At 41.7% G+C, this 26,509-nt stretch overlaps 1 protein-coding gene across 4 annotated transcripts in view; it reads left to right on the top strand.

Moving 5' to 3' along the window:
- The window catches only part of fshr (follicle stimulating hormone receptor), a 193,559-nt gene that overhangs the window by 148,495 nt on the left and 18,555 nt on the right, over positions 1 to 26,509 (top strand). For 3 of the 4 annotated variants that reach the window (XM_063055836.1, XM_063055835.1, XM_063055838.1), the window contains one exon: positions 13,945 to 14,019. The exons of the other annotated variant lie outside the window; for it this stretch is intronic. In XM_063055836.1, the coding sequence (XP_062911906.1) occupies positions 13,945 to 14,019 (75 nt within the window). The remainder of the gene's footprint in view (positions 1 to 13,944; positions 14,020 to 26,509) is intronic. 4 annotated transcript variants of the gene reach the window in all.

Below are 26,509 nucleotides of genomic sequence, written 5' to 3'. Positions count from 1 at the left end.
ACACATTCAACATAATTAAAGCAATTATCTTATTGTTCATTCTATCACTGCAAATTCTTCGAATTTGCCACCTGTGCCACGTGCTAGCGAGGGCAAGAATAGTAGGATCAGGCAGATGAATGCGTGGCTGAGAGACTGGTGTAGGGGGCAGGGCTTTAGATTCTTGGATAATTGGGATCTCTTCTGGGGGAAGTATGACCTGTTCAAAAAGGACAGGTTACACCTGAACCCGAAGGGGACCAATATCCTGGCGGGAAAGTTTAATAGAGCTGTTAGGGAGGGTTTAAACTAATTTGGCAGGGGGATGGGAACCGGAATGACAGACCGGAGGAAGGGAAAACAGAAATAAATCTAAGATAGTGAGCAGTAAAGATGTCAGGAAAGACAGGCAGGTGATGGGGCAAATTTGCAGCCATTGGGATGAGTTGCAGTGCAATAAAATGCAGTGAAATCAAAGCGAAAAATACCAAATACTGGTCTTAAGGTGTTATACTTACATGCACACAGCTTAAGGAATAAGGTGGATGATCTTGTCGTACTGCTACAGATTGGCAGGTATGATATTGTGGCCATCACTGAGACGTGGCTAAAAGATGCATGTCCCTGGGAGCTGAACATCCAAGGATACACGGTGTATCGGTAGGCAGAGAGGGAAGCGTGGCTTTATTGGTAAGAAATGATATTAAATCATTAGAAAGAGGTGATATAGGATCAGAAGGTGCAGAATCTTTTAGGGTTGAGCTAAGAAATCGCAGGGGTAAAAGGACCCTGATGGCAGATATTTATAGGCCTCCAAACAGCTGCAGTGATGTGGACTACAAATTAGTCATAGTCATAGTCATAGTCATACTTTATTGATCCTGGGGGAAATTGGTTTTCGTTACAGTTGCTCCATAAATAATAAATAGTAATAGAACCATAAATAGTTAAATGTATGTAAATTATGCCAGTAAATTATGAAATAAGTCCAGGACCAGCCTATCGGCTCAGGGTGTCTGACCCTCCAAGGGAGGAGTTGTAAAGTTTGGTGGCCACAGGCAGGAATAACTTCCTATGACGCTCTGTGTTGCATCTCGGTGGAATGAGTCTCTGGCTGAATGTACTCCTGTGCCCACCCAGTACATTATGTAGTGGATGGGAGACATTGACTAAGATGGCATGCAACTTAGACAGCATCCTCTTTTCAGACACCACCGTGAGAGAGTTCAGTTCCATCCCCACAACATCACTGGCCTTATGAATGAGTTTGTTGATTCTGTTGGTGTCTGCTACTCTCAGCCTGCTGCCCCAGCACACAACAGCAAACATGATAGCACTGGCCACCACAGACTCGTAAAACATCCTCAGCATCGTCCAGCAGATGTTAAAGGACCTCAGTCTCCTCAGGAAATAGAGACGGCTCTGACCCTTCTTGTAGACAGCCTCAGTGTTCTTTGTCCAGTCTAGTTTATTGTCAATTCATATCCCCAGGTATTTGTAATCCTCCACCATGTCCACACTGACCCCCTGGATGGAAACAGGGGTCACCAGTACCTTAGCTCTCCTCAGGTCTACCACCAGCTCCTTAGTCTTTTTCACAATAAGCTGCAGATAATTCTGCTCACACCATGTGACAAAGTTTCCTACCGTAGCCCTGTACTCAGCCTCATCTCCCTTGCTGATGCATCCAACTATGGCAGAGTCATCCAAAAACTTCTGAAGATGACAAGACTCTGTGCAATAGTTGAAGTCAGAGGTGTAAATGGTGAAGAGAAAGGGAGACAAGACAGTCCCCTGTGGAGCCCCAGTGCTGCTGATCACTCTGTCGGACACACAGTGTTGCAAGCACACGTACTGTGGTCTGCCAGTCAGGTAATCAAGAATCCATGACACCAGGAAAGCATCCACCTGCATCGCTGTCAGCTTCTCCCCCAGCAGAGCAGGGCGGATGGTGTTGAACACACTGGAGAAGTCAAAAAACGTGACCCTCACAGTGCTCGCTGGCTTGTCCAGGTGGGCGTAGACACAGTTTAGCAGGTAGGCGATGGCATCCTCAACTCCTAGTCGGGGCTGGTAGGCGAACTGGAGGGGATCTAAGTGTGGCCTGACCATAGGACGGAGCAGCTCCAGAACAAGTCTCTCCAGGGTCTTCATGATGTGGGAGGTCAATGCCACCGGATTATAACAGGAAATAGAAAAGGTTTGTCAGAAGGGCAGTGTTATGATAATTGTGGGGGATTTTAACATGCGAGTGATTGGGAAAATCAGGTCGGCACTGGATCTCAAGAGAGAGAATTTGTAGAATGTCTGCAAGATGGCTTTTTAGAACAGCTTGTTGTTGAGCCCACTAGGGGATCGGCTGTACTGGATTGAGTATTGTGTAATGAACCGGAGGTGATTAGAGAGATTGAGGTGAAGGAACCCTTAAGAGGCAGTGATCATAACATGATTGAGTTCACTGTGAAATTTGAAAAAGAGAAGCCGAAATCTGATGTGTCGGTATTTCAGTGGAGTAAAGGAAATTACAGTGGCATGAGAGAGGAGCTGGCCAAAGTTGACTGGAAAGGGACACTGGCGGGAAAGACGGCACAGCAGCAGTGGCTGGAGTTTATGCGAGAAGTGAGGAAGGTGCAAGACAGGTATATTCCAAAAAAGAAGAAATTTTCGAATGGAAAAAGGATGCAACCGTGGTTGACGAGACGTCAAAGCCAAAGTTAAAGCAAAGGACAGGGCATACAAGGAAGCAAAAATTAGTGGGAAGACAGAGGATTGGGAAGTTTTTAAAACCTTACAAAAGGAAACTAAGAAGGTCGTTAAGAGGGAAAAGATTAACTATAAAAGGAAGCCAGCAAATAATATCTAAAAGCTTTCTCAAGTATATAAAGAGTAAAAGACAGGTGAGAGTAGATATAGAACCAATAGAAAATGATGGTGGAGAAATTGTAATGGGAGATAAGGAGATGGCAGAGGAACTGAATGAGTATTTTGCATCAGTCTTCACTGAGGAAGACATCAGCAGTATACTGGATACTCAAGGGTGGCAAGGAAGAGAAGTGTGCGCAGTCACAATTACGACAGAGAAAGTACTCAGGAAGCTGAATTGTCTAAAGGTAGATAAATCTCCCGGACCAGATGGAATGCACCCGTGTGTTCTGAAGGAAGTAGCTGTGGAGATTGCAGAGGCATTAGCGATGATCTTTCAAAAGTCGATAGATTCTGGCATGGTTCCGGAGGACTGGAAGATTGCAAATGTCACTCCGCTATTTAAGAAGGAGGCAAGGAAGCAAAAAGGAAATTATAGACCTGTTAGCTTGACGTCTGTGGTTGGGATGTTGTTGGAGTCGATTGTCAAGGATGAGGTTACAGAGTACCTGGAGGCATATGACAAGATAGGCAGAACTCAGAATGGATTCCTTAAAGGAAAATACTGCCTGACAAACCTATCACAATTTTTTGAGGAAATTACCAGTAGGCTAGACAAGGGAGATGCAGTGGATGTTGTATATTTGGATTTTCAGAAGGCCTTTGACAAGGTGCCACACATGAGGCTACTTAATAAGATAAGAGCCCATGGAATTACGGGAAAGTTACATACGTGGATAGAGCGTCGGCTGATTGGCAGGAAACAGAGAGTGGGAATGAAGGGATCCTACTCTGGTTGGCTGCCGGTTACCAGTGGTGTTCCACAGGGATCAGTGTTGGGGCCGCTTCTTTTTACTTTGTACATCAACGATTTGCATTATGGAATAGATGGCTTTGTGGCTAAGTTTTCTGATGATTCAAAGATAGGTGGAAGGGCCGGTAGTGCTGAGGAAACAGAAAGTCTGCAGAGAGACTTGGATAGATTAGAGGAATGGGCAAAGAAGTGGCAAATGAAATACAATGTTGAAAAGTATATGGTTATGCACTTTGGCAGAAGAAATAAACGGGCAGAATATTATTTAAATGGGGAAAGAATTCAAAGTTCTGAGATGCAATGGGACTTGGGAGTCCTCATACAGGATACCCTTAAGGTTAACCTCCAGGTTGAGTCGGTAGTGAAGAAGGCGAATGCAATGTTGGCATTCATTTCTAGAGGAATAGAGTATAGGAGCAGGGATGTGATGTTGAGGCTCTATAAGGCACTGGTGAGACCTCACTTGGAGTACTGTGGTCAGTTTTGGTCTCCTTTTTTAAGAAAGGATGTGCTGACTTTGGAGAGGGTACAGAGAAGATTCACTAGAATGATTCCGGGAATGAGTGTGTTAACATATGAGGAACGTTTGTCCGCTCTTGGACTGTATTCCTTGGAGTTTAGAAGAATGAGGGAGACCTCATAGAAAGATTTCGAATGTTGAAAGGCATGGACAGAGTGGATGTGGCAAAGTTGTTTCTCATGATGGGGGAGTCTAGTACGAGAGGGCATAACTTAAGGATTGAAGGGCGCCTATTCAGAACAGAAATGCGAAGAAATTTTTTTAGTCAGAGGGTGGTGAATCTATGGAAGTTATTGCCACGGGCAGCAGTGGAGGCCATGTCATTGGGTGTATTTAAGGCAGAGATTGATAGGTATCTGAGTAGCCAGGGCATCAAAGATTATGGTGAGAAGGCGGGGGAGTGGGACTAAATGGGAGAATGGATCAGCTCATGATGGAATGGTGGAGCAGACTCGATGGGCCGAATGGCCGACTCCTGCTCCTTTGTCTTATGGTCTTATGGTCTTATGGAATTCTGTTGTGTGCTGAGGAGACCCACAAATCCTATGAGACAAGAATGACCACATTTCAAATGTAATTCATTGGCTTTAAAGTACATTGAGCAGCCTCAGAAACATAGAAAATCTACAGCACAATACAATCCTTTCAGCCCACTATGCCGTGCCGAACATGTACTTACTTTAGAAATTACCTAGGGTAACCAGTGAGCCTGAGTACATGCTTGCTGAGGAAAAAAAGTAAGGTCGGTAGGTACTTTTTCATTTATTCTGATTAATCTGGGATCAGGTAATGGGGGAGATAGAGCAGTGGTGTGCTCCGTATGCAGTATGTGGGAGGTCAGGGTCAACGCAGTTGTCCCTGATGACCACACCTGCAGAAGGTGCATCCAGCTGCTGCTCCTATCAGAGCGAGTTAGGGAATTGGAGCTGGAGCTGGATGAACTACGGATCATTCGGGAGGCAGAGACAGAGATAGATAAGAGTTATTGGGAGGTAGTCACACCGAAAAGACAGGAGGTAGGCAACTCGGTGACTGTCAGGAGATGGAGGGGGAGCAGGCAGAGAGAGCAGAGCACCCCTGTGGCCATTCCCATCAACAATAAGTATACCGTTTTGGATACTGTTGGTGGGATGACCCACCAGGAGCAAGTTGCAGTGGTCCTGTCTCCGGCACTGAGGTTGGACCCTCGACTCAGAAGGGGAGGAGGGAAGAGAGGACAGCGGTAGTGACAGGGGATTCTATAGTCAGGGGGGCAGATAGGAGATTTTGTGGGGGAGATCGGGAGTCTCGGATGGTATGTTGCCTCCCTGGTGCCGGGGTCCGGGACATCTCAGATCGGGTGCAGGTTATTCTCGAGAGGGAGGGCAAGAATCCAGATGCTGTGGTCCATGTAGGGACCAACGACGTGGGTAGGAAGAGTGAGGGGGTCCTGTGTAGTGAGTTCAGGGAGTTAGGTGCAAAGCTGAAGGGCAGGACCTCCAGGGTAACAGTCTCAGGATTGCTACCTGTGCCACGTGCGAGTGAGGCGAGGAACAGAAGGATTATACAGATCAATACGTGGCTGAGAGGATGGTGCAGGAGGGAGGGCTTCAGGTTTTTAGATAATTGGGCTTTGTTCCAGGGAAGGTGGGATCTGTTCCGACGGGATGGTTTACACCTGAACTGGAGGGGAAATAACATTCTTGCAGGAAAGTTTGCTAGTGCTGCTTGGGGGGGTTTAAACTAAATTTGCAGGGGGCAGGGATCCATTATGTGCGAGAGGATAGCGAGATGAAGTATAAAGGACAGGTGGGGACTACACGGTTCCGGAATATTAAGTGTGAAGTAGAAAAAGGTGAGGTGGAACGAGTGATAAGGAGGATACATGTGCAGAAGGATGGTCTGATGGAGCATGGAGTTAAATGTGCAGAAAGAGTAAGTAAATCTAAGAAGGACAACAAAATTCAAGGGGCTTATAGTCCGGTGAGAGTTCGGGGAGCTGGGTTATGCACAATAGGCAGTGATTTAAACAGAGAGAGGAGAAATGGGTTAAAAATTCTATATCTGAATGCATGAAGTGTCAGAAATAAGGCGGATGAGCTTGAAGCTCAGGTGCGAATGGGTAACTACGATGTTGTTGGGATAACGGAGACATGGCTGCAGGGGGATCAAACCTGGGAATTGAATGTACAAGGGTATACGTGCTATCGAAGGGACAGAAAGGTGGGCAGAGGGGCTGGGGTGGCCCTGTTGGTGAGGAATGAGATTCAGTCCCTTGCAAGGGGGGGACATAGAATCAGGAGAAGTAGAGTCAGTGTGGATAGAACTGAGGAACAGTAAGGGCAAAAAGACCCTAATAGGCGTTATCTACAGGCCCCCAAACAGTAGCATGGATATTGGGTGCAAGTTGAATAGGGAGTTAACAATGGCATGTGGCAAAGGAAATGTCGCAGTAGTTATGGGGGATTTCAACATGCAGGTGAACTGGGAAAATCAGGTTGGTACTGGACCCCAGGATAGGGAGTTTGTAGAGTGCCTACGGGATGCATTTTTGGAGCAGCTTGTATGAGAGCCGACCAGGGATAAGGATATTCAGGATTTAGTGTTGTGCAATGAACAGGATTTGATAAGTGATCTTGAAGTAAAGGAGCCATTAGGAGGTAGTGACCATAATATGATAAGTTTTTATCTGCAAGTTGAGAGGGATAAGGGCAGATCAGAAGTGTCAGTATTGCAGTTGAACAAAGGAGACTATGGAGCCATGAGGGAGGAGCTGGCCAAAGTTGACTGGTCGGATATCCCAGCAGAAAAGACAGTGGAAGAGCAATGGCAGGTATTCTTGAGAATAATGCACAAGGTGCAAAATCAGTTCATCCCCTGGAGAAGGAAGGATTCAAAGGGGGAAAAGTGGCCACAGTGGTTGACAAAGGAAGTCAGAGATAGCATAGCATTAAAAAAGAAGTATAACAGAGCTAAGGTGAGTGGGAAGACGGATGATTGGGAAATTTTTAAGGAGGAACAGAACTTAACTAAAAAGGCAATACGGGGAGAAAAAATGAGGTATGAACTCAAGCTAGCTAGGAATATAAAGGAGGATAGCAAAAGTTTTTTTTAGGTATGTGAAGAGAAGGAAGATAGTTAAGATCAATGTTGGGCCCTTGAAGAATGAATTGGGAGAAATTGTTATAGGAAACAGAGAAATGGCAGACGAATTTAATAAGTAGTTTGGATCTGTCTTCACTAGGGAAGACACAAGCAATCTCCCAGATGTATGGATGGGCCAAGGACACAGGGTAACAGAGGAACTGAAACAGATTGACATTAGGAAGGAAACAGTGATGAGTAAACTGATGGGACTGAAGGCTAACAAATCCCTAGGTCCAGATGGTCTGCATCCTAGGGTACTAAAGGAGGTGGCTCTGGAAATTGCGGATGCATTGGTGAACATTTTCCAATGTCCCTTAGATTCAGGATCAGTTCCTGAGGATTGGCGAATGGCTAATGTTATCCCACTTTTTAAGAAAGGAGGGAGGGAGAAAACAGAGAACTATCGCCCTGTTAGCCTAACATCAGTAGTGGGGAAGATGCTAGAGTCCATTATTAAAGATGAAATAGCGGCATATCTTGATAGCAGTGATAGGATTGGGCCGAGCCAGCATGGATTTACCAAGGGCAAATCATGCTTGACTTATCTATTGGAGTTTTTCGAGGATGTAACCAGGAAGATAGACGCGGGAGATCCAGCGGATGTGGTGTACCTTGACTTTCAGAAGGCATTCGATAAGGTACCACATAGGAGATTGGTGGGTAAAATCAGAGCTCATGGCATTGCGGGGAGGATATTGACATGGATAGAAAACTGGTTGGCAGATAGAAAGCAAAGGGTAGCAGTGAATGGGTGTTTCTCGGAATGGCAGGTGGTGACTAGTGGGGTGCCACAGGGCTCAGTATTGGGAACACAGTTGTTAACGATTTACGTTAATGATTTAGAGGAAGACATTGTGAATAACATCAGCAAGTTTGCTGATGATACTAAGCTGGGTGGCAGTGTGACGTGATGAGGATGTTAGGAGAATTCAAGGTGACTTGGATAGGCTGGGTGAGAGGGCAGAAACTTGGCAGATGGCGTTTAATGTGAATAAGTGTGAGGTTATTCACTTTGGGAGCAAGAACAGGAAGGCAGATTATTATCTGAACAGTGTGGAGTTAGGTAAGGGAGAAATACAAAGAGATCTAGGAGTACTTGTTCATCAGTCTCTGAAGGTGAATGAGCAAGTGCAGCAGGCAGTGGAGAAGGCTAATGGAATGTTGGCCTTTATTACAAAGGGAATTGAGTACAAGAGCAAGGAAATCCTTTTGCATTTATACAGGGCCCTGGTGAGACCACACCTGGAGTATTGTGTGCAGTCTTGGTCTCCAGGATTAAGGAAGGACATCCTGGCTGTGGAGGAGGTGCAGCGTAGGTTCACTAGATTAATTCCTGGGATGTCCGGATTGTCTTACGCAGAGAGGTTAGAGAGACTGGGCTTGTACACGCTGGAATTAAGGAGATTGAGGGAGGATCTGATTGAGACATATAAGATTATTAAGGGATTGGACAAGATAGAGGCAGGAAATATATTCCAGATGCTGGGAGAGTCCAGTACCAGAGGGCATGGTTTAAGAATAAGGGGTAGCTCATTTAGGACAGAGTTGAGGAGGAACTACTTCTCCCAGAGATTTGTGGAGGTGTGGAATGCGCTGCCTCAGAAGGCAGTGGAGGCCAATTCTCTGGATGCTTTCAAGAAGGAGCTAGATAGGTATCTTATGGATAGGGGAATCAAGGTTTATGGGGAAAAGGCAGGAACCGGGTATTGATAGTAGATGATCAGACATGATCTCAGAATGGCGGTGCAGGCTCGAAGGGCCAAATGGTCTACTTCTGCACCTATTGTCTATTGTCTATTGTAACCCATAGCCCTCTATTTTTCTGAGATTATGCATTGTGCTGTATAATTTCAAGATATTTTTAAATCTAATGCAGAGCTTGGTTCTGCATTATCAAAATATGAGCTTGATCTTTCTGCACCGATGGAGAGAGATGATGTTTGCAATCTAGTTAAATATTTCATCCTTTACCTACTCCTAAAAGTGCATCCCACCAAGCATTTCTCAGATAAAACCAAAAACAGCATAAATTAGCAATCTTTGTTGATAACTGTTGCATTGCTGCTGTTCCAATGGAGCCATTAAGTATAGCCTCATCTTTCCAGAACTTTTAAAATGCTATTACACCAGTTATTCTTAGTATAGCTTCCTGAATTCCACCTTTCTGCTCTTTGTCTAAATGACCATTATTATTTCCAACAAAACTATTTACTTCTCTATGGAGTACTGGACTGCTGCCTGTGTTCCTCTGTATAATTTTGAATATTTTCTTTCAATGTTTGCTGCCCTTGCTTCAGTGCCTCTATGTATAGACTATATGGTGCATATGACAATTTATTTTTCTGAACAAGAAGTCCCTGAAACTACAATCTTCTTGTGGTTTTTAGGCTGTATCATTTTCAAAGCTGGTATCTCTGGGTTTCCAACTACCTTTTCATAAAATTGTCACCCTCTGCACTTATCAGTATACGAAGTTGGTCCTTTATGTGATACTCTGGGCACTTAACAGGCTATTTTACCTGCCCTGCCACAGTCGCTAGAAATAATCCATCAGTCAATGCCCATTAGCTGATAGCTAAAGAGGACACAATGCACAATGTTCAAACATAAGAAAATGAGATACACAAAGGACAGATTGTCACAGATCTCAGTGCATTACATTTTCAGGATATCGTTCATAAAGCTTGAATTAGGTAGAGAAAAAATACAATATTTATCTTCATGACAAATCTGAATTATTCAATAAATGGTCCTTTGTTTGTGCAGACTAATTAATCACCTAATCAGTTGTCAGCTAGTTGTTTTAGATCACCTATATTTCTCAAATTACCTTGAAATACCACCCAAGTTGAAAATAACATGAATCTAACGAAGTACTTTACTCATTTATGCAATTCTATGTTTGATTAAGTACGTATAACTAAAGTTGTTTCTGAAGAGATTTATAGGAACACTCAGTCTTGGCAAGGTTGGTTATTTATTGAAGGCTCACTAACTTTGTGCTTTTGGCTCTGTCTTTAAGAACTTGCTGAAGGACAAGCAAAGGGAAATATGCCATATCAGTGGCTAGACTTATAAACAACTCCTCACACACAGGACTTTTTGATCTATAACTAAAGTTGTCTGTTTTGTGTTGCCTACTTTCACAAAAATCCACTGAAGTTCTGGGGGCAGCAGCTGAAGTACTAAGACTCATGCACCTGTCGATCATTAAAAAGAGCAACTGGTGAGGCCCCATTTGCAACAAATTTTGCGCACAAGTCAGAGACAAGAAAAAGAGAATCAAAGCTAAGGGATTGATTTTATATATTAAAATATTTCACTTTTTGCAGTGATTATACTTTTCATACCATTATTTTATAGGGCCCCATATCTTATTTGATACTTTTCATAATACAGCTGAACATTTTGGCCACTGGGTTGACTCCAGATCCCAGAGGATCAATCTCATTCATCTCATTTCTCCTCTTTATCTCTCCACATCCCTCTAACTTATTTTCCCTCAGACATGCCATCATCTGCCCCCTTTTTTTCTACCATCAAACACACTAGGGGTAATTGACAGTAAAGAAATAACCTGCTAGATAGATATCAGCTGAAGTCAGGATCAATCCTGGGTGCTTGGAGGTGTGAGCCAGCAACCCTAGCAACATTGGGGTGTATCACAGCTTAAAGACTAAGGTGGTGGTTCAAGAACTTAGCTCAGCTTGAAATTAATTCAAGCTTTAGTGTAGTTTGACATGGGTGATTAAATGCTCATTCATCATGCAAAGCCCACATCCCTTTAATCAAATGTATATATTTGTATGTATACAAAATACAACTCTGAGATTCATCATCTCCAAATAGCCATGAAACAAAGAAAAAACACTGAAGTCTTTGAAAGAGAGGACATAAACCTACCCCCCCATGCACAAAAAAGAAAAGGAAACAAAAATCTCGCAAACCCCAAACCACCTCTCTCACACAAATACTAACAGATCGCCCACGTGGTAAACGGCAGCTAGAACATTAAACCCCAAAGCCCCAACCTTCTTCTTTGCAAAAAGAACTAACGTGTTTCCCCCATGAAAAAAACAACAATCACATTAAACCTCCAATCCCCTCTCTCGCACACACAACACTAGCAGATCACCTGCATGGAAAATCACCATCAAAAATATCAACCTCAAATCCCCAACTCCTCCTTCATACAAAAAAACTAACAAATTGTCCACCCAGAAAACAGCAACAAGGACATCAACCCCCAACCCCAACCCCTAACAAGAAAGGAAACACAGAAAACTGAGGGAGACCAATATGAATTGCAGTCCACACAAATAATCACATAAATCTCAGAGTTTTGATAATATATTCCATCATCATCGAGGAGAGCGACTTCTCAAACACAGAGAGTAACCGCTCGCTGTCCTCCACATTCATCTCGATGTTTCAATTTTCTTCGATGCTTTAATCAGTGAGAAATGGAGTGGATAATGGCCTTGCATCTGAGCATTTCCTCAAGGCGGCCAGTACTGGTGCTCCTCTTCTGGAACTTTCTCAGGGACATCAGAGCGCTAGGTCACTCAGTTGAATTCCAAACTGTAAGTCAAAGGCATTAACAATTTTAGAAACACAATTCAGATATAAAGAATAAATAGGAGACATAGAAAAAGTGTAATTATTGACTATCTGGAAGAAGTAGCCAAAGGAATCATTGTTCGCTGGCACCGTCTTGATGCTGATGAAGAAGATATTCTGTGAATTGTTCAAGAAAGCTATTGTGAAACATTAGTAAAATTTTCCAGAGGATGGTGAAGCAGAATGTTTCACCGGGAAAAGTGGCCCGGGTCAAGTTGAGAGCAGTGTGGACAAGACTTGATAAAAGACATGGAAGAAATTTAAGAAATTTAAGAAAAAAGAAATTCAGGTCCATACTCCTGCAGGGCACACTTTCAAGTCACCAATGGAATTTAAAAGAATTCTACACAAACTTTAATGAACGTCATGTAAGATTATGGTGATGCAACCTGACAACATAATTCACCTAATTACACACATTAGCCAATTGAGCACACCCTGGCAACATCTTAAAACTGCTTCTCAAATTCTAGAGCTAGGTTATCTCCTGATCATTAGATGCACATATTGCAAGTCCTACCAGTTCCTATACATGATAATTTTACTAGGTTGGTGTGTCAGACCAGGAATTTCCAGAAGGAGTGGAAATTCAAAAATTGCCTCAGAGGTGATCTGATCATTAAGTCAGGTCTTCTTGTGAGCTTTAAAACCAATTAAATAAATATGAAGTCTAATTATTGTTCTATTTTAGGAAACATAATATTAGGCAGCTATTCCATATTCCATATTCCATAGCATAAACCTTATCATCAAGCCATTTGTCAATAGCATACTAGCTGACACTACAATTGATGCTTGCTGGCTAGAAATGTCAGAGGCAGAGTAATTAGTGGGACTGATAACTCTGCTTCATACTGATCATTACTAGCAACCTACTGCTTATTTTTATGGAATTGTGGAACTGTAGAGTTCATCCCTTCACCTGATATTCCTTTTACCTTGTGTATCTTAGCCATGAAATAATGAAATTAAGACATCTTAATATTGTAAGTAATTTGAAAATGACCCCATCAATAATTTATATATTTTTTTGCCAACTCTCCAATAATGGAGCAAAAAGCTGCCAATGGTGGAGCGCAAAATAAAAAAAACAGAAAATGCTGTAATTTACAGACAGGTATTCATGAGTTCCAGAAACAAATTTATTGTTTTAGATAAAAAGACCCTTTAGTTGAACTGGGATAAAAGAGAAAATAAGCTTTTTTTAATTTTCAGAGATGGAGGATTTCTTTTTCTTTCCTATCTCTGACCATTAATTTTAACATAATTGTTACCTCGCTGTTCTTATTCTACAATCTCATTACAGCGGCTGCACAGTTGGGAGGTTAACCACAATCTTAATCTCATTCTGGGTACAAGAAATATTTAAATTCACTTTATCAAAATAAACATCATTTTACACTTATCCTTTGTGTTGAATTACTTGATATCACATGTGCTAACAATTTTTAGAATACAATAGGAGAATAGACAATTTATCCCAATCTAATGATCTAGCCGTCAAACAAAACTACTTTGGCATTTGCTATCTATGATAGAAGAAAATCTTTAATCCTTGCTCAATTTCAGCAAAATTTCAAAAATTACCCCATACCAATTCATGTCGAACAATTGTTCGCACAGCTAAAAATGTATAATACTAGGACAAATATCACCAACTGGACAAATGCATTTCAATGGTTGACAAAATATTATATAGTTAATTGGTTCTTATCCTTATAATGAAGGATATATATACTTAATCATTAAAAATAGGCTTTCTGCATTGACACCACATATTTAAAAAATGTTTGTCAGTGTAAACAGAAACTAAATAATAGAAATACTCATTTTTTTCCAGTCACCACTGTTTTGACTGGCTTATCATTAACAATGTTTCAAAACATATTTTCTAGTAGCTATACCAATTAGTATGTTTCATGATATAGTTGTTTCTAGTCTATAACATGTTATGTTAATTACTTTCTGCTGTGATTAGATGGAAAAGTAATGTATCATTCAGTCTGTTATTATTGTTTTACAGAATAATTGATAAAGCAAAACTGCTTGTGCAAATCGATCGAGGAGCATTTGGAAATCTTCCGCAGTTAAGATATATGTAAGAGAAATCAATAATTTTGACACCTGTACATTATGGATATTAATGTCAAAATGGAAAATAAGCACAGCAGTCAGGCCTAATATTTATGGAAAAGTAGTTCCTAAAAGTTGTGGCTGAACCTTAACAATGAAAGAAAATAAAGCAAATATGCACACTCAATAGTGACAAAACTTGATGGTGCTGATATTTATCACACGGGGAGGTTGTACAGTCTGGGAGACTGAAAATGGCCCAAGGAATTGGCATGAGGCCTTTGCAGTTTTTCTTCTGTTTCCCTTTCAGCAGTCAGCAATCTTGACTGCCTGACCAGCCACAAGTTATGGAAACCAGCCAAAGGCATGCGATTAACTGGATGAAGCAAAAACTTGAATAATCATTTAGAAGCATGGTAAGTAAGAATAGCTCATGGGGGGTAGGGGTTCCTTCCTCAACCATTTGCTAGAATTTTCAGAAAAGAAGATGGACTAAAGCCATAGTGACTTCAATTTTACTGCTTCTTACCAATTTACTTACCAATTTATGCAGCTTTCAGCATCATGAATGTTTCAACAAATAAATCAATTGCAATTTTAGGTAACAGCTCAATGCCAATTAAATACAGAAACCTAAAAGTTGCAATCAAAATTGACCCATTTCAGAAAATGTTTTCTCACTAAGAGGTGCAACTCTGAAATACATGGAGCAGTGTGGATTTCCTGTGTAGGTGATTATAGAACAGCAGGATTAAACGATGTAAATACAGACCTCTGATTTGAACATCAGTGATGGGGAAGTTATTGAAATAAAAATATCTGAGGGACAGGATTAACCTACACTTGCAAAGGCAGAGGTTAATTAAATCCCTGGAATGGTCTTGTTAAGGGAAGATCCTGTCTAACCTACTTGTTGAGTGTAATGTGGTTGATGTTGCCTGCATGGACTTTTGTAAGGCCTTTTACATGGAAAGCTGGTTCTGAAGACTGGATTCCCTGAAATAAGTTATCAAGCTGGATCTAAAATTGGCTTGGTAGTAGAAGGAAGAGAGAGGTGTTGGAGGGTTATTTTTGTGACTGAAAGTCTGTGATCAGTGGTGCACTGCAGGGATGGATGCAGGGACTCCTACTGTTTCTAAAATACACTGACGATTTGGGTAGAAAAAATGACTACTAATTTCATAGAAGACATGAATATTGGTAATGATGCTGATAGAGAGGAGGGTATTCATAGGATGTGGAATGACATCACTCTTAAGCATATGTTAAAATGGGCAGAGAAATGGAGGATGTAACTTAATTCTTGTAAGTGTGATACAGTGCATACAGTGTAACTGAAGAACGCAGATACCTCAGTGCATACATTCAAAGACTCATGAAGGTGGCAGCGTGGGTAGCTGTGGTGAAGGAGACATGCAGGCTACTCGCCTTCATGTACTGGGAAATAAAATATAAGAGCAGGGGTCTTATGGTACAACTTTATAAAGCATTGTTTAAGACACAACAGTCTCTGGTCACCACACAACAGAAGAATGTGATTGCACTGAGATTCACTAGTTTACCTGGGGTGGAGATTTTTTACTTATAAGGAGGAACTGGATAGCCCGTGTTTGTTTTCCTTGGAGTGGGAGAGTCTGCGTATGAATCCAATAAAAGAGTACAAAATTAAAAGGGATATTTATGAAGATAGAGTAGGTAGTGTTGTGGTTTCACAAATGACAAGGAAGCGCCGAAGATTCTTCAAGAAATGTTTAAACTTTAATTTGCAAAGTAAAGCTGAGACAGACAGTGGACCAGGCTGTGTAGGTCTGTCACTGACTGCCCATTTGTCATTTTCACACAGCATTCTTTGTAGCCCTTCTGGGTTAGCATACCTCTGTAAGTCTTTTACTCTAACTAATAAATCAATCACTCTTATCTCTCTTACTTGGCTACATTTGTTTTTCTCAAGGGGTTAAAAGTACACAGGTTTCATTCAATGGTTACATCCCAAATACCACAGTAATCCCACGCCCTCAGTAACAGACACTTAATGCATAGTAAAGGCATGGTCAACATCTGAATAAACACCTAATACGCGATAAAAACACTTAAAAAAAACACTTAGAAAACAGAGTTAAAATGTTTTCCAATAGTAGTAGAAAACTTTCCTCTGTAACAGAAGAGTCCAGATTTAAGGCAAAGTTTGAGAGGATTATGGAGGATGGCTGGAATCTCAAATATATGGCTTGAGTGGATGAGGGAGGTGGACACGCTCACAATATTTAAGAAGCATCTAAACAAGCACTTGAATCACCAAGGCAGAAGAGGTTATGGGTAAATGGGTTTAGTATGAATGGCTCATGATGGCTGGCATGGATGTCATTGCCCAAACAGCCTACTTCTAAGTTGAGGGTGGTAAGGAAATAATGATGAAATTGGCATGGTCCTGCTGAGTCCTGAAATATCCTGAAACGTCAACTGTATGCTTTTCCTGGATGCTGCCTGGCCTGCTGAGTTCCTCCAACATTTTGTATGTGTTGCAATGGATTTGGCATAATTGGGATGGCTTTGCTGGGGCCAACTTGAATGACCACTCAACGTGCCATGTAAGGCAAAGTTGTTTACCAATCATAACAGCTTTAAGAGCTAAAGAAGCCGCACATTTCTCAGGAAGATTCCTGCATAATATACTCATATTCTAGAGTCAGTAGAGGAAACTTTCATTTCACCACTGTTTCCTGAGATTTAAAAAAATCGTGCATACAAGCAGTTGTATTTAAATCAAGAACATTCACAGTGGGAATTCGAGTTCAGCATGTTAAAATAAAGTTCTACCTACTCAAGACAAATGTAGTCACATACTATGGCATCCACCACTGTAAACTCAGCAACAAATGGGTTTGCTTTCTTAAGGGTTTCACTCCTTGTGACATTATTCCAGAAAGAGTTAATATTGATCTCAAGTACTTGCATTATATTAAAATCTGGCAAGAAGCATACATTTCCTGTGACTATCACACTTCCTTTCACACTTAAGGAAGCACATTTCAGATAGCACATTCCACCTGTCTTTAATCAATGCTACTGAAGAACATTTTTGAGGCAGTCATATGTCACTTGAACAAAATTTACTTCACTTTATACGTTTCAGAAAGGGGTAGAAAGCCCTCCTGCAACATGAGAGATTTTCTAATTAACTGCGACAGTTACTTTACAGATTGGCTTCTAGTTGAACTAAGGAGCTGATAGCAATTAGTACATTGTTGCCTAATGCAGGGGTCCCCAACCTTTCATGCACCGTGGACCGGTTTAATATTGACAATATTCTTGCGGACCGGCCGACCGGGGGTGGGAGGGTGTTCAAGTAGGGTTAAACTCACCTCAACATGTCTTTTACAGTTAGCGTTGCCAACTTTCTCACTCCCAAATAAGAGACAAAAGTAGCAGTCAAATCCCAGGACACTTTACCCCAAGAAAGACTACCATGACTATGAAGCCTTGCGCGGGCACCTGTGTGAGCATGCGTGACATGTGCATGTGATGTGTGCATGCGCGTACGTGCCAATTATTCTTCCCCACATATCGGTTTTGCCTTCATCTTCCCGACTATACTGTACGTACATTATTTCTACTTTATATAGGCTGTGTATTTATCATGTCATTCCTGCTTTTACTATATGTTAGTGTTATTTTCGGTTTTATGTGTTATTTGGTATGATTTGTTAGGTTATTTTTTGGGTCTGGGAACGCTCAAAAAATTTTCCCATCAAAATTAATAGTAATTGCTTCTTCGCTTCACACCATTTCGGCACGGAAGGTTCCATAGGAATGCTCTACCTTAGCGGGGGAAGTACGGGACAAACCAATTTAGCCCAATATACGGGATGTCCCGGCAAATACGGGACAGTTGGCAACCTTGTGTTCAAGTTCAACAGTGCGTGACAGGGAATGAGGAAAGGTGCAGCTGACTCATATTGTTTCCTCGCGGCCCGGTAGCACATGCTTTGCAGCCCGGTACCGGTCCGCGGCCCGGTGGGGGGGGGGCGGGACCACTGGCCTAATGCAACATGCATACAGCTTTACAGGACTTTGGGGAGAAACGTACTTAACACTTTGGTAGTGTTTTAAAGGGAACTGCCTGCAAGCTTCTGCTCTGTGCTTATGTACATCAGAATGAGAGCACAGAAAGTGATCGGGGTCAGTTGTCAGTCCACTTTCTACTTCCCTTACCTTTCCTTAGGGCCTCTGCTGGGGAAATGTCTGCCAGAGTTTGTGTAGTCATCTATGCCTTTCCACTGTATAAATATTTGACAGGTTTCAACAGAAATATTCCTCTACATCTCTTCACAGGTCAGGTGCTTTTTAAGTGGCAATCATGGTCAGTATTTGTTGTAATTTTGTTCTTACATTTCATAGTGTATTTTAATATTTTTGTTGTTTTGTAAAGAAGAATGGAGCAAGCTGATCTGTGCTGTTAGTACTGTTTGATTTTATTATTGACTCATCCATTTGAAATGGAGGAAAAGAACACCAACATGGCAAAGGCATTCTTTTGTTTCATCTTCAGCACGGTATTGGATAATTAGTTAATTTCTTGGTAAAAAAAAATCAACATTTTATTGATTCTTGACATGATTATTGGAGAGATTTTTTAAAAAATTCTTAAGGATCTCAAAGTTTTTTTTTATTTTGACTCAAATCCTAGGTTCAAAGCTGAAAGAGCAGCTATTGAATATGTTTTGCTGCATTGGTTTGATGTGAAAGTCTGCCAGGTTTGATTGTGTCGGTTTTCAAATGTAAATTTCAACATCCCTGAAGAATTATCTACTTGTGCAAGATGCAAAGAATAATTATCAGTGATTCCATTGTACATTGGTCCAGTACCTTAATAGCTTTTATTCACTGCTAGTAACCAAACAAAGTAATACAACCACAATTCTCCTATGAATTCCAGCCTCCCACAAATGACTATATAAGCCTCACCTCAACCCCCAACATCTTGCCATCAGTCTCTCCAATATTACAGATATGACAATATTAAATTAGTAGGCTTGTAGGAACCTTCCTTATTTTCCAGTCCTAAACTTTAAAAGTGTATTTTAGCAGACAATCAAAGTTTGTGAAGTGGTATTCCATCCGGACTCACTCTACTTTTAACCAAAGGTGAAATGACAAAACACTATCAAACAGAATGTAATGATTAGATTGGATTAGATTAGATTCAACTTTATTGTCATTGTGCCAAGTACAGATACAAAGTTAATGAAATGCATTTAGCATCTAACCAGAAATGCAAAGAATAGTGTTACTTACAAGACAACTGCGAATAAAAAGTAAGTGCTACAGCACACAAATATAAAAGTACTGAGACAGTACAATATGGGTGCAATACTGCTTAGTGCTGTGATGTGAGGTTCAGCAGGGTCACAGCCTCGGGGAAGGAGCGATTCCAGTGCCTGCTGGTGCGGGAGCAGAGGCTCCTGTAGTGCCTACTGGATGGGAGGAGAGTAAAAAGTCCATGGTTAGGGTGAGATGCATCCTTGATAATGCTTTTCACCCTGTCCAGGCAGCGTTTATGGTAGATGTTCTCAATGGTGGGCAATTGGGTGCCGATAATCCGCTGGGCAGTTTCACCACACGCTGGAGTGCTTTGTGATCCGATACAGGACATTTGCCATACCACACTGAGATGCAGTTGGTCAGTATGCTCTCAATGGTACAGCGGCAAAAGTCCATCAGTATCCTGGGACAGAGATGAGCTTTCTTGATACTCCGCAAGAAATAAAGGTGCTGTTGCACCTTTTTGATCAGGATGGAGGAGTTCAGCGGCCAGGTGAGATCCTCGGAAATGTGGACACCAAGGAATTTGAAGCTTGATACACACTCTACTACAGCTCCGTTGATGTAGATGGGAACATGAGTGTGGCTCCTAGCATACCTGAAGTCCACAATGATCTCCTTGGTCTTATGGGTGTTAAGGGCCAGGTTGTTGTCGGCACACCATGCGGCCAGCTGCTGGACCTCATCCCTGTAGGCTGTCTCGTCATCCCCTCTGATCAGGCCAACAACCGTGGTGTCATCTGCGAACTTGATAATGGAGTTAGAACCATGTACAGGAACACAGTCATAGGTGAAAAGGGAGTACAGAAGAGGGCTCAGCACACAGCCTTGAGGAACGCCGGTGTTCAGGGTGAGAGTGGAGGAGGAGAGGTTGTCTAACTTAACTGATTGAGGTCTGTTAGAAAGTCCCAATTGCAGAGGGGTGAGCTGATACCAAACTGGCGAAGTTTGACACAGTAAGATATAATGTTTGGTTATTCCTTGTTATTCTGAGACCCTGAAAGGAGAATATAGGGAGCTAGGAAGGGAGTTGAGAAAAAGGACCGCAAAGGTAGTGATCTCAGGATTACTGCCTGTGCCACGCGACAGTGAGAGTAGGAATGCGATGAGGTGGAGGATAAATGCGTGGCTTGAGGGATTGGAGCAGGGGGCAGGGATTCAAGTTTTTGGATCAATGGGACCTCTTTTGGCGCAGGTGTGACCTGTACAAAAAGAACGGGTTACACTTGAATCCTAGGGGGACCAATATCCTGGCAGGGAGATTAGCGAGGGCTACTGAGGTGACTTTAAACTAGAATGGTTGGGGGGTGGGAATCAAATTAAAGAGGCTAGGCGTGAGGAGGTTAGTTCATGACAGAGGGATGGGAACCAGTGTAGGGAGACAGAGTGGTGTAAAGTGAGGGTAGAAGCAAAAAGTACAAAGGAGAAAAGTAAAAGTGGCAGGCCGACAAATCCAGGGCAAGCATTAAAAAGGGCCACTTTTCAACATAATTGTATAAGGGCTAAGAGAGTTGTAAAAGAGTGCCTGAAGGCTTTATGTGCCAATGCAAGGAGCATTCGTAATAAGGTGGATGAATTGAAAGTGCAGATTGTTATTAATGATTATGATATAGTTGGGATCACAGAGACATGGCTCCAGGGTGACCAGGGATGGGAGCTCAACGTTCAGGGATATTCAATATTCAGGAGGGATAGACATGAAGGAAGGGGAGGTGGGGTGGCGTTGCTGGTTAAAGAAGAGATTAACGCAATAGAAAGTAAAGACATAAGCCGGGAAGATGTGGAATCGATATGGGTAGAGCTGCGTAACACTAAGGGGCAGAAGATGCTGGTGGGAGTTGTGTACAGGCCACCTAACAGTAGTAGTGAGGTCGGAGATGGTATTAAAGGACACTTAAAGGATTGTCGGTGGATATGCAATGGCAAGCATTTAAAGGTTGCATGGATGAACTACAACAATTGTTCATCCCAGTTTGGCAAAAGAATAAATCAAGGAAGGTAGTGCACCCGTGGCTGACAAGAGAAATTAGGGATAGTATCAATTCCAAAGAAGAAGCATACAAATTAGCCAGAGAAAGTGGCTCACCTGAGGACTGGGAGAAATTCAGAGTTCAGCAGAGGAGGACAAAGGGCTTAATTAGGAAGGGGAAAAAAGATTATGAGAGAAAACTGGCAGGGAACATAAAAACGGACTGTAAAAGCTTTTATAGATATGTAAAAAGGAAAAGACTGGTAAAGACAAATGTAGGTCCCCTGCAGACAGAAACAGGTGAATTGATTATGGGGAGCAAGGACATGGCAGACCAATTGAATAATTACTTTGGTTCTGTCTTCACTAAGGAGGACATAAATAATCTTCCAGAAATAGTAAGGGACAGAGGGTCCAGTGAGATGGAGGAACTGAGCGAAATACAAGTTAGTAGGAAAGTGGTGTTAGGTAAATTGAAGGGATTGAAGGCAGATAAATCCCCAGGGCCAGTTGGTCTGCATCCTAGAGTGCTTAAGGAAGTAGCCCAAGAAATAGTGGATGCATTAGTGATAATTTTTCAAAACTCGTTAGATTCTGGACTAGTTCCTGAGGATTGGAGGGTGGCTAATGTAACCCCACTTTTTAAAAAAGGAGGGAGAGAGAAACCGGGGAATTATAAACCGGTTAGCCTAACGTCAGTGGTGAGGAAACTGCTGGAGTCAGTTATCAAAGATGTGATAACAGCACATTTGGAAAGTGGTGAAATGATCGGACAAAGTCAGCATGAATTTGTGAAAGGAAAATCATGTCTGATGAATCTCATAGAATTTTTTGAGGATGTAACTAGTAGAGTGGATAGGGGAGAACCAGTGGATGTGGTATATTTGGATTTTCAAAAGGATTTTGACAAGGTCCCGCACAGGAGATTAGTGTGCAAACTTAAAGCACACGGTATTGGGGGTAAGGTATTGATGTGGATGGAGAATTGGTTAGCAGACCGGAAGCAAAGAGTGGGAATAAACGGGACCTTTTCAGAATGGCAGGCGGTGACTAGTGGGGTACCGCAAGGCTCAGTGCTGGGACCCCAGTTGTTTACAATATATATTAATGACTTGGATGAGGGAATTAAATGCAGCATCTCCAAGTTTGCAGATGACACGAAGCTGGGTGGCAGTGTTAGCAGTGAGGAGGATGCTGAGAGGATGCAGGGTGACTTGGATAGGTTGGGTGAGTGGGCAAATTCATGGCAGATGCAATTTAATGTGGATAAATGTGAAGTTATCCACTTTGGTGGCAAAAATAGGAAAACAGATTATTATCTGAATGGTGGCCGATTAGGAAAAGGGGAGGTGCAACGAGACCTGGGTGTCATTATACACCAGTCATTGAAAGTGGGCATGCAGGTACAGCAGGCGGTGAAAAAGGCGAATGGTATGCTGGCATTTATAGCGAGAGGATTCGAGTACAGGAGCAGGGAGGTACTACTGCAGTTGTACAAGGCCTTGGTGAGACCACACCTGGAGTATTGTGTGCAGTTTTGGTCCCCTAATCTGAGGAAAGACATCTTTGCCATAGAGGGAGCACAAAGAAGGTTCACCAGATTGATTCCTGGGATGGCAGGACTTTCATATGAAGAAAGACTGGATGAACTGGGCTTGTACTCGTTGGAATTTAGAAGATTGAGGGGGGATCTGATTGAAACGTATAAGATCCTAAAGGGATTGGACAGACTAGATGCAGGAAGATTGTTCCCGATGTTGGGGAAGTCCAGAACGAGGGGCCACAGTTTGAGGATAGAGGGGAAGCCTTTTAGGACCGAGATTAGGAAAAACTTCTTCACACAGAGAGTGGTGAATCTGTGGAATTCTCTGCCACAGGAAACAGCTGAGGCCAGTTCATTGGCTATATTTAAGAGGGAGTTAGATATGGCCCTTGTGGCTACGGGGGTCAGGGGGTATGGAGCGAAGGTGGGGCGGGGTTCTGAGTTGGATGATCAGCCATGATCATAATAAATGGCGGTGCAGGCTCGAAGGGTCGAATGGCCTACTCCTGCACCTATTTTCTATGTTTCTATGTTTCTATGAAGTATTTGTGCCATAAGTAAAGATAAATTAGATCATTAGATTTTGCCTCAAAAGAGTACAATTTAAATTTTCAAAAAATGTATCAAAGTGAGCTTTATGGAACTGGCCAAAAATAGCATTTCAGAATCAGAATCAAGTTTACTATCACTGGCATGTCATGAAATCTGTTGTTTTGTGAAAGCAGTACATTGCAATATGTAATAATAAAAACAATAAATTACAATAAGAATATATTTTTTTAAAATAACTAATTAATGCAAAAAGAAAAGGGAAAATACTAAGGTAGTGTTTATGGGTTCATTGTCCATTCAGAAATCTGATGGCGGAGGTGCAGAAGCTGTTCCTGAAATGTCGAATGTGTGTCTTCAGGCTCCTGTACCTCCTCCTTGATGGTAGCAATGAGAAGAGGGCTTGCCTTGGACATTGTCAATGATGGATGTTGCTGTTTTGAAGGTGTCCTCAATGCTGGGGAGGCTCGTGCCCATTATGGATGGAGCTGGCTGAGCTTACAACTTGCTGCAGCTTTATCCTATCTTGTGCAGTGGTTCCTCCATACCAGATGGTGATGCAACCAGTTAGAACACTATCTATGACACTTCTGTGGGAATTTGCCAGTGTCTTTAATGACATACCAATTCTCCACAAATTCCTCATGAAATATAGCCACTGTTATGCTTTTGTTGTTCTTGCATCAATGTTAGGCTGAGGACACCCAGGAACTTGAAACTGTTCACCCTTTCCACTTCTGATCACTTGATGATGGCTGGTGTGTGTTCCTTCATCTTCCCTTTCCTGAAGTCCACAATCAATTCCTTGGTTTTAGTGGTGCTGAGTGCAAGATCGTTGTTGCGACAGCATTCAAACTGCTGATCTATCTTGCTCCTGTATGCCTCCACGTCACCATCTGAAATTCCTGCAAAAATAGTTGTGTCATTGGCAAATTTATAGATGGCATTTGAACTGTACCTAGCCACACAATTGTGGGTGTAGAGAGAGTAGAGCAGTGTGTTAAACATGCATCCTTGATTGTCAGCCAGGCCAAGGTGTATTTCCGATCTGCACAGACTGTGAGGAAGCCAGGGATCCAGTTGCAGAGGGAGCTACAGAGGCTCAGGTTTTGGAGCTTGTTGATTAGAACTAGGAGTATGATTGTGTTAAACACTGAGCTGTAGTCAATACACAACAGCCTGACAGAGGTATTACTGTTGTTCAGGTGATCGAAGGCTGAGTGGAGAGCTAGTGAGATTGCATCCACCGTAGAAATGAATCATGAATCCCATCAGATTTGCAGAAAATATAAATCAGACTGTGATCTAAATACATTAATCAATCAGCAATAACCTGTAAAATGTTATATATCTTTGAAGATCAAGAGATGATAAATAGATTTCTATAAGACATATTTATATATTTGATATTAGATGGATGAAGGTATTAATTACATTTTTATTGCAGTAATTACTAGGTATATTCCTAAACATATTATAACAATTAGTGTTAGCTATTCAGGTTATATTTTTCTTCAATGGCATCTTAATATATTCAGTAGATTAAGTTGTACACTGCATTTATATTTTATTATTACAGTTGTTACTCATAAAATTTGCATGATAATTAGAATTAGTCACTATCTGCCACTGAAGTATTATAGTTACTAATCAGCTTGATAGATTTGTTGGAAGAATGTTATGCTACCCATTTTACATAACCTAATCATCAAAAAGAACAAAAATCCCAGGCCTAAAAGCTTAAGTGCTGAGCATAATTAGTTTCTACACAGTTTTACTAAGGAAAGCTTGCTTGAGCTTTTCAATCTTTGTGTCTTCCTTTTCTTTTTGTTCAAAGCATTGGCTACCATCAGAAATGTATCCACATCTCATTCACATTCTTATTGCCTTACTTAAATTGCAGAATACATTTCAAACCATTATATCTAAGTTACAGAGAGTTCAGACTAATTGCAGAAAAGTTGCATTTGTTTTTATTTAATGAGAACTTGTCGGTCAGTCAGCTTTTTTTGTGGCACTGTGGATAAGGGCAGGGGAGCTTAAACAATTCTTGTCCATTTTTAAAAGATACCATTCAATGATGTTTGTTGAGCACTTTACCCCGCTAGCTGTATTTTCTTTTCAACACCCATCTCTTCAGTCCTGCAGAGCAACTAACACGGTTGTGGGGTGTGCTCCAGAAGCTAATGAGTCTGGGAATTGGATGTGCCTGGGAATTGCCAGAAGGAAAGATAAAGACACTGGAAGTAGCTGAGATGAAGTTCAGAAACCCCAGAAACTGTAGCAGGTCAAGCAACTAAACATGTTGACCTGATTATGAGAAATATACAAAATTATGATTTTAGTAGAACTTTACATTCTCTAGTGAGGTGCTCTATTACAATCAATGCATAACTTATAACTTATGATGGGATTTATTTGTACCCCAAGACCAAGAATATGGGATGTCTGTGTTGCAGGCTTATCATTTGGCATACAGTTGTCAAATTGTGATTCTTCACATCAACCTCACAAATGAGTTGGATATACTTTGTTACAGTGATTGCTGAGGCTAGGAAATACTAAACCTAGTAAACCCTACATTTTGTTAGGACTAATCAAAATAGGACATACTTGGTAAATGGTAGGGCATTGAAGAATGCTGTAGAACAGAGGGATCTAGGAATAATGGTGCATAGTTCCCCGAAGGTAGAATCTCATGTGGATAGGGTGGTGAAGAAAGCTTTTGGTATGCTGGCCTTTATTAAACAGAGCATTGAGTATAGGAATGTAATGTTGAAATTGTATAAGGCACTGGTAAGGCCAAATTTGGAGTATTGTGTACAGTTCTGGTCACCGAATTATAGGAAAGATGTCAATAAAATTGAAGGAGTACAGAGGAAATCTACTAAAATGTTCCCTGGGTTTCATCTCCTAAGTTACAGAGAAAGGTTGAACAAGTTAGGTCTTTATTCCTTGGAGCATAGAAGGTTGAGCGGGGACTTGATAGAGGTGTTTAAAATTATGAGGGGGATTGATAGAGTTGACGTGGATAGGCTTTTTCCATTGAGAGTTGGGGAGATTCAAACAAGAGGACATGAGTTGAGAGTTAAAGGGCAAAAGTTTAGGGGTAACATGAGGGGGAACTTCTTT

This window comes from Mobula hypostoma, chromosome 8, assembly GCF_963921235.1.
Source record: "Mobula hypostoma chromosome 8, sMobHyp1.1, whole genome shotgun sequence".
Lineage (NCBI taxonomy): Eukaryota > Metazoa > Chordata > Chondrichthyes > Myliobatiformes > Myliobatidae > Mobula > Mobula hypostoma.
This window is presented reverse-complemented; position numbering and strand designations above follow the sequence as displayed.